The sequence below is a fragment of the Leishmania braziliensis genome, chromosome 13 (assembly GCF_000002845.2).
Source record: "Leishmania braziliensis MHOM/BR/75/M2904 complete genome, chromosome 13".
In the NCBI taxonomy this organism is placed as follows: Eukaryota; Euglenozoa; class Kinetoplastea; order Trypanosomatida; family Trypanosomatidae; genus Leishmania; species Leishmania braziliensis.
Window position 1 is genome coordinate 282,917 of NC_009305.2, and position 8,838 is coordinate 291,754.

The 8,838-nt window shown below is 61.7% G+C and overlaps 2 protein-coding genes across 2 annotated transcripts; both read right to left on the minus strand.

The window, feature by feature from the left end:
- Positions 1-1,030: 1,030 nt before the first annotated feature.
- On the minus strand, positions 1,031-6,073 carry LBRM_13_0790 (putative AMP deaminase; the record flags this gene model as incomplete). Its single annotated transcript, XM_001563172.2, has 1 exon — positions 1,031-6,073. One exon carries the CDS (start codon positions 6,071-6,073, stop codon positions 1,031-1,033), a length of 5,043 nt encoding a protein of 1,680 aa, XP_001563222.2.
- Positions 6,074-6,728: 655 nt separating this feature from the next.
- Positions 6,729-8,228, minus strand: LBRM_13_0800 (conserved hypothetical protein; the record flags this gene model as incomplete). Its single annotated transcript, XM_001563173.1, has 1 exon — positions 6,729-8,228. One exon carries the CDS (start codon positions 8,226-8,228, stop codon positions 6,729-6,731), a length of 1,500 nt encoding a protein of 499 aa, XP_001563223.1.
- Between the last annotated feature and the right edge of the window lie 610 nt (positions 8,229-8,838).

The following is an 8,838-nucleotide window of genomic DNA, read 5'->3' on the forward strand; positions in this document are numbered from 1 at the left end:
CGGTGCAGCAACTGGGCGAGCTCTGTGGCTTGCATTGTGCACCGCCGAGCCGCGCACGAGCACACGCCCATACCGACTCGTAACGCCTTTCTCACCCGTCTCCGATCCAGCCGGCTTCACTGACGAGGGAGAGAGGGAGACCTTCGTGCCGCGTGCCACCGTCGGATGCATCGCTTTCGCAGGCTTGCCTCAGTGCACGCGTGGGTTGCAGCGCGCTGCGTCTTTCAGAGTAAAGAGTTCCTTGCGGCGTCCACGGATCTGCCCACGACCCCTGAGGGGCGCAACCCGTACGATGTCCTCGAAGTTACGGTCACTCAGAATACGACACTCGACGAGGTCTCGAAGCAGTTTCGCAGCCTCGTCGTCAAGTACCATCCCGACAAGCCAGGTGGCTCCAAGAATAAAATGGCAGAGGTGAAATTGGATTACAGCCTCCCCCTCCCCTCTGCCACACGCCCCAGTGGAGAGTGAGGGCCGCGTGAGACACGCTCGAGTCACACTGACACTCTGCCCATCCCATAGATGGCCCAGACGTGTCCACTGTCGTAGGTCTCTCCGACACCACGCCACCCAGTCCCTGGCTGCCGACGTCAGTAGTGATGCATCGCGCTGACCTCCCTGCGTCGTGGGTGCTTGGCTGTGTCGCCACCAGAGGTGATTCGGCATTGGCAGGGAGAGGAGGGGCTCTGCAGAGCTTCCACCACCCAGAGAGGGTGAGGGATGCCGGATGTTAAGGTGTGTGTGGTCCCGTCATCCGAGGGGGTGGGTGGGTGGGGGAGGAGGGGAGGAGGAGGTTAGACGCGAGGGAAGAAAGAAAAATGTGTCGGTCACACACAAATACGCAAACGGTGTCGGTGGTGGTGGGCGTCGGTAGCGGTGGGCTACAGACTGACAGAGGCACCTCCCCTCCCCCTCCCCCTCCCCCAAAAAGCAAACGTTGGCAAAGGACAAGAAGGACATGCAGGAGAAGAAGAGTGGCGCGGCGCCCTTCCCCACCCCGCCCACCCAAGCAAGGGTCTATTGACTGAATTTATACGTGAGAGGCGTCATGAGTCTTACCAATGCGTGTTGGACGTCCATCCAAGAGTGGAGGCGGCAGTGACCGGCAGCGCTGCTTCTCCACAATCTCGGCGCCGTTCCAGCGCCGCTCCAGCAGCTCGCTGCGGGAGATGCCAACAGCGTCCATGATGTTCACCTCCTCCTCCAGCGGTGTGCGCATCGCGCGGCACGGCATCTCGCGTGCGGCGCGACGCTGCAGGTATGTCACCTCCTCCATGTATGCCTCGTAGCGAAAGGCACACCGCGTCTGCGGCACGTGCGACCGCGTCACGTCGTTGCCCGCCACGCTGCACAGGTAATACAGCGGCCCAAGCCACTCCTTCTTGCGCGCGGCCGGGAAGCCTGAGGCTCGCACGCTGTTCGCGGCCAGCTCACATATGTCCGCAGCCGACAGGTTCCATAACGTCTCCGCCGCGCCGTACTCCTCGAGCAGCGGCTGCTCCGTGCGGTGGAAGATGAGGGGGCAGTCGGTGCCAATGGCAACGTTTAAGCCTCGGTACAGGAAGTTGGGCAGCGGGTGGTCCTTGTAACGGCGAAAGAGTGCGTTGTTCGACATGGGCGTCATAGCGAGCGGGATCTGCGCCAGGTAGTAGAGATACTGCAGCACTGGCCGTCTGTCGAGGTTAATGCCATGCCCGATGCCGTCCGCCAGCACGAACACGTCTGCCATGTGGTCCGGGTCACCGCTCTCGCCGGCGTGGGGGCGGAACTGGAAGGTGTTGAGTCCCCGCACGGCGCGATAGCGATTCAGCGTCGTGATGTTCACCCACATGTAAAACATGTAGTAGGCGAAGGGCGGGTTCTCGGCGCTGGTCCACTGCTCCGGCGGGGTGTCGATTATCTTGTCCGGCTCTTGATCACTCTCGTTATCGACACTGTCAAAGCCGGAGATGTGACTGAGGAAGAAATGCAAGTACGGGTGCTTGTCGGGGTGCAACGATGCTTCCCATAGCGGCTCGAAGATGTTGGTAAGCATCTCCTGAAAGCTGCGGAGCTGGCCGCTGCTCTGGTAGAGGTGGAAGAGCCGCGGCACCTGGATCATCCAACTATTTGTGCGATGTGCCATCCCGTGAAGCACAAACCAGCGCGACAGTCGGTCCCACTCGCCCCTATACCGCCCGTAGATGGAGAGCCGGTTCTCCGTGAAGGTGCCACCCTCCAGCTCGTTCTGCTTGAAGGAGTCACGGATGAGCTCGGCAAAGTAGCGCCCGTGCATGAAGTTCTCCGTTTTGAGGAACAGCGATCGCAGGGAGGCTATACCCATTGGGCTGAAGCGGTGGTTGAAGCGATCAAAGCGGTGGAACGTGGCCTTGCCGGCGTGCACCTGCAGCGCAGCGATGGGCATCCCGGCAAGAAGGTGCGCGACCTCAGCCGCCTTCGCGCTGTGCGCCGCGCTCACCTCGTCGCTTTCCGTGGGGACGCGCTGAGTGGCGCGGCGCACGGCTGTGCGGTCGGCCCCCTGCGTGACTGCCGACAGTTGTGGCTTCGGCTTCTGCTGATGCTCCCCCAGAACTTCATCAAAGAACTCCACGAGCGTGATCGAGGCACCAGTCTTGGAATCCACGCCGACAACGTCGTCCGGGTGATCGCGGACTTTGTCCTGCATAAACTGCAGCAGTGATTTCGCCGTCATGCCACTCGCCATGTGGCGGTGCACGTCTACCTTGACGCAGTTGTGCGCGTCACCGCGCGCCGTCTGCTTCACACAGCGGCGTGACATGGTGGCAGTCCGTGCGCGTGAATCGACGCTATCCCTCTCTGCGTTCTCAGCTGCTGCTGCTGCTGTTGCCGTCGTGATCGTGTAGTTCTCCTCGTCGTCATTTGTCAGCGCTACGTGCAGCTTGTACTTGAACTCGAGCATGTCAAGCCGCTTGCTGGCGTACTTGGCAACAGAGGGGTCGGCGCTGGCGAGGCGGCGCAGCATGCGCGTGTCCTCCTGAAACTGCGCCCATGTTGGCAAGGCTGACGGGGACGACCCAGGCACACTATCAGCATAGCTGTCGCGCTGCTTTGGCTGCCTCTCTTCCAAGTTTAGCACGCCATCGCGCCACACCAGCCTCAACGCTGCCTGCGAGTTGCCGCAGCTGTCCTTGCCCTTGTCGCCGTAGGAGCGTTCCGACTGCATGTACTGAGCATCCTCAGAGTGAATGACGAACATCTGGTAGGCCTCTCGCGTCGCCATGGCCGTCATTAAGTGCTTTGCTGCTGCGCTGGGTCCACTCCAGTCGGGCCCAGCGATAAGGATGCGTGGGTACTGCATGGAGGCCTCATGCGCATAGTAGCCTGGCAGGTGCAGGAGGAGTGCCGGGTCGTGCTCGAGCTCCAGCGCACGGGTGCTGTCGCTGGCGGTACGGCGGTACACGGAGGTGGATGTGTTGTTGTCATTGTTGGCAGAGGATGGCAGAAATAGAATAGCACGAAGGCGCGCCTCATCACGCCAACTGCACATCGACCGCTGCGGTCCCGTTGTCGTAGCGTCCACACCACCGCCGCCGCCGCCGCTGCTGCTGCTGCTGCTGCTGCCGCTCTCACGCACCGCAGAAAAGAGCAGGTCGAGTTCGTGCGCCAGTGCGCAGGCGCGGTGGCGCAGCCGGAGGGAGCTCACTTGGGTGGCAGGGAATTGCGTGTACCGCGCCTGCGCGTGCGGCCAGGCGTACCCGAGGAGGTGCCGCCGCTCTGCCCAGGTAAGGCATCCGCTGCTCGCCTCGAGGGAGCGCAGGCACATCTCCGTTACATCGGCATTTGCCAGCCCGCACTGCTTCGTCAGCTCCATCAGTTCCTCGCTCAGTGCGTCGTTCGTCGTGTCGTAGAAAAGAGGGTCCAGAGTGGCGACGCTGACGTGCAAGCCTGCCTGCACCGCAAGCGGAATGGCCGTTATGCGCAGCGTGCGCTTGACCGAAGCACTGCAGCAGCGGTTACGTGATGGGGTGAGAATGACGTGGCGCTGGGTGAGCATGAACAGGTACGTGAGCGGGCTCCACTCGAACGCCGTGGACGGGTTCACAACTGCGTCGGCGAGCAGGAGGCCGAGTACACTCTCGCCAAAGAGTGTGCGGCTGTTGGCGCCGCCGTGGAGCGTGACCGTAAAAGCGGGCCGCGTGTTCCAAGCCGGCGTCGACGCCGTCGCATCGCGCACTGTGGCGGCGTCGCCGGTTGTTTTCTTCGGCTGCTCCCCGGAGGCGAGCAAAAAGGCGTTCACGAGCTGCACATTGCGCCACACATGATACACAAAGAAGGCGTCCGGCGGGGCTAGCGATGTGGCAGCCGCGGCATGCGCTGAGCCGCTGCTGCTGCTGTTGTTGCTGTCCGGTAGCGGAAACTGGTTGCTCGGGTCGCTAGTCGGTGGCATTTCCTGCACCGCAGCAGCGTTGGTGAGGCTTACCGAGAAGCCCGTTGTCCGGCGCAACAGCGACTGCATCTCTGCCACGCGGCGCGTCGTAGAAGGTGGAGGAGCGTCTCCGCCGCTACCTACTCTCCCAGCGGCAGCAGCGGTGGCAGCGGCGGCGAGGAAGGCCTCCCAGATGGGGCCAAATATGTTGTGAAGGATACTGCCAAAGAAGAGCGACGGCGACGCAGGAGAGGAGGATGCAGATGGAGCATCATGGCTCTCTGCTTGCGTGGCGAGCTGCTGGTGGTACTGCCGCCGTTGCGACTTTCCCTCCGTGCCTGCTCTGTAGGCATCTTGCACCACATGAAAGCGGAAGAACACACCCGGGCACGACTCTAGCAGCCCACTCACCGCGCACCACCGCGCCAGCCGTGGTAGTTCCGCCACATCCTTGCCGGACACAGTCAGCTCCAACTCCAGTCGGTCGTAGCTCGAGCCGGAGGTGAGGACACGCTTGAGGATCGGCACCAAGAGCCGCGCCAGCAGCTCACCCTCTCCATCGGCCCCGCCCGAGGTGCTCAGCAGGTGCTGAAGAAGTCGACTGGCGTAAGCCGCACGGTGATTATCGCCCGAGTCTGCGAGCTGCTGCAGGCTCAGCCATCTGTCCGCAGAGTCAACTGCGTAGCTCGGGCGCAGGCAGAGTCCCTCCTCTGTCAGCACTCGCTCCGATATGGCCACGTTGCTTCCAAAGAAGCGCCGCACCGCCTCCTCAACGGAGATGCACGACACTGTGCCTGACGCAGTGCTGTTGTTGTGAGCAGATGTCGCTTCTTTCACGTGTACCTCGCCGACGGTGTTCTCTGTGACGTCCTCGGTGTACAGCGGGTAGCTTGGCTGGTCCCGGCGGAGCTCTTCGATAAACTTGACTACCGACGCGGCGCTCACACACGTCTCGACTCGGCGTAGGTCGCACTTGGGTGCTCGCTTGATGTCGCCACCGCCAAAGGTGGGGTGATACTCGTCCTCGCGACCGCCATTATAGGCGCGGTAGAGGTTGTAGCGGCTCTGCAGCACCTTAATTCGCGGTTCGCAGGCGCTAAAGACCTCGCCGTTGCTGACGAGGCTGCTGAGACGGTTGAAGTGATTGAGGAAGACTTTGTAGCTGAACAGTGGATATGAGCGCAGCTCCGTTACTAGCGGGATGACAGGGTTGCGCGTGGATGGAGAGGTGGCGGCCTCGGCTGTGAGGGATGCACACGGCTGCGGTGACGATGGCATGGCTGCCGCCCTGGATACGGCCGTCCAGACAGCTGAAGGGACGAGCAAGCCGTCTAGTTCCGCAACGGCGACTAAAGAGGACGTCGAAGGCATCGCTTCTGCTGCTACTGCGTCAGCGGGTGTGCAGCCCTGAAAGAAGTCCGACAGCCTTTCTAAAAGCGGTGCAGCAGCAGCAGCATGCGCGGCGTGGTCTCGGTAGACGTACTTTTCAGTGAAGGTGGAGTCGAGCTGATTCATCGCGCGGCTGTGCTCTGCTTCGCGCAGGTGCAAGCCGAGCCGCGTCGCAGCGGAGATGGACTGCACGTCGCCGATGATTTGCAGCGCCTCCAGCACCAGTGGTGCGCCCTTGTGAAAGGCTTCATCGCCGATGTCATGGTGGAGAAGGATGTCATGCCAGCGTTGCTCCATCCTCGAAGGACCCCCCCAAAGGTCATGTGTAGGAAAGAAGAAGAGACGTTGTGATGGCGTGTGTATGTGGTGTGGCACAGAACGAGCGATAACGGCTGCGTGCATTATCGTGGTGTTTCACGATGAAGATGCCGCGCACCGAGGGAGAAGGACGGGACATGCGATAGTAGTTCACCTCTTTAGCTGTTGCAGAATCCAGCGCTTGCAAGGCATCTTGTTGGCACCCTGTCGCTGCTTTCTTTCTCCTGCTTGAGTCGTCGCTACTGACGATGGCAAGAGGGGGATTTGGCCACCCTGACAACACCGACAGCGGGTGAGCAGGTGCTGGGGTGCTGCTCAAAGGTGACGCGTGCGTGGGGATGTACTGAGAGAACGCAAGGCTGTTTGTCGAGCAGCACTACCCACTGTGCAGGCGCAACCACATACATACGCACACGCTAACGCCTTCGTACATGCAGCCAGTGCTTAAAACACACCCTTAAAGGGCTGTTAGTCGTACCGAACAAGGCAGCCAGGGCACGATGATGCCCGCGTAGTGCGGCCTTCACCTCGGTCTTTACCCTGCGCTCTCGCGCGCAGACTCCCCCCCCCCCCACACACACACATGTGCGTTATAGGAGAGCGAGCGAGAGGCAGGGCTATGCATCTGGTGGGGTTACGCGAATTGTGGAAACTTATGCTTCATGTCCACACCCTTGCGCTCCGCCACTTCCTTTCGCCGTCTACACTGGTACGTCGCCATCACGCGGTCGCGCAGTGCCTTGATCTGCTCCTCCTTGTTCATGCCCGCTGCTGTGCCGTCGGCGCGTGTCGCGTGCGTGATGGCAGGCGCGAGTCCAAGACACGCAAGGCGTTTCTGCTGCGCCAACGGACTCCCGCCGGCGAGAAGGCGGTGCCGCTCGGTGGCGCCATCACTGCCGTGTCCACGACGACCTTCCGCGCGCACCGGCGCATTTGTCCATCGCGACACGGCCGCGTTGTGATTCGGCACAACGTCGAACACCGGTGGGGCCTCCACCCGCTCACCGTAGCGCACAACGTCGACCAACTCGCAAAAGTCTCGCGGCTTCCGCGCCGCACTGCGTTTTTCAATGCGGTTCGCACCCGCCGCTTCTGCTGCCCGCCCCTCCACGTCGGGGTTAAAGGAGATGCGTTTGCGCTGCCGCTGCGGTGCTGTCTCATCCAAACCGTTGCCGTTGTCTCTTCCGTTGGCGTGCTCGCCTGCTGCAGATGGGGTTTCACGGCGGCGCTTGCGCGCTTTGCCATCGCCACCTTGGCGATGCGCCCCCGTAGCAGCGGCCTCTGCTGCATCGCGTTGAAACGTGGCGTCTTCTGCTTCTCGCTTCATGGCTCGCAGCTTGCGCTCGAAGGCGAGGTTCACGCGCTCGCGTACATCATCGGCAGTCTCCACCTGCGTGCCATCGCTGCCTCTGCCATTCTTTGTGCGGCGTTGCTTACCTGAGCCATTGGCGGTCTTGGCGTACTTGTCCAGTGCCTCTTCCATTTCTTGCAACTGCGCCGCGATGCGGGCTCGGCGACTCGCTTGCTTCCGCCTGTGCTTCCGCTCCTTCTTGCGGGCAATGACCTCTTCGACCGAGCGTGGCTCACCACCGGTGCTGTCTCCACCGCTGGCGGCGGTCAATCCACCATGGCGGCTGCTCGGCGACTGCAAGACCGCGCCCACAGAGGCGCTGAGCTCGTCGTTCAGAGAGGCATACTCCACTCGCTTGCTCAGCTTCTTGGAGGTCGATGCGGCTGGTGTAGCGGAGACAGCAGCAGCAGGAATTGTTGCTGAGCTAGCCTCTGCTGCTTCCTGTTTCTCCTTCTCAGACGTTCTCCCGCTGCCTCTGCTGCTGCTGTTGCTGCTGCCGCCACTGGTTGCGGTGGTGGGCGGCACCCTCGCGTCTTGTTCCTGCCGCGCCTTTTCCAGCGCGGCGCGCCTCGCCTCCTGCCGGGAACGCTTCTCTTGCAGATAGGCAAATATATGGCGCTGGCTATGCGGAATGCTGTCAAGGCTGCCGATTGTCGTCACCGTGGGCACCTGATTTGCCATCTTTGCTCGCTTCTGCTCTCGCTGAAATGGCGACAGCTTGGCATTCTTGTTGCGCTTGTGCGTGTGCGACTTGTGCCGCGGCACGCGATCGCGACGGGCCATGGTGCAGACACACACCGACCCACCCCCACACACGCCGGCAAAACGTAAAGGGCGTAATTAATGGGAGATGTACACGGAAGCTCGTCTCTGTGCGTGTGTGTGTGTGAGCCCAATGCTCTTGCCGGGGAGGTGGTCATACTGGGAGGAGGAGGTTGTGCCAGTGCGAACGGAGGGGGGGGGGTTCGACGGAGGTAGTCGGCCACAGGAGAAAGAGGAATCCGTGATGAAATAGGAGCTGCAAGGATAAGACACCAAGGGCGGCAACGATAGCGGAGGACGGCGTGAAAGGCATCAGCTGGCCAGTGCGTCTGCGTGCTCTGAGAGACGTCGACGCCGCACCACTTTCATGAAGCCGGGAAGGCAAGCAACCAAAACAGAGCACAACAAGCCCAACGACACGGTGCTTAGCCACATGTAGCCCCCCTTCTCACCAGCACGACTACGAGGCTGCTTGTCGCTCCGCATTCTTTCAGTTGTTTTCGCCTGTTTTCTCACGCACTGCGGCTCTTATGTGAGTATGAATGCGCTCGTGTTGGCGTCCTGCACAGCACGAGTCCCCGTCGCGACACCACTACTGTGAGATGCGGCTGGGGCCCACAAAACACGCCTT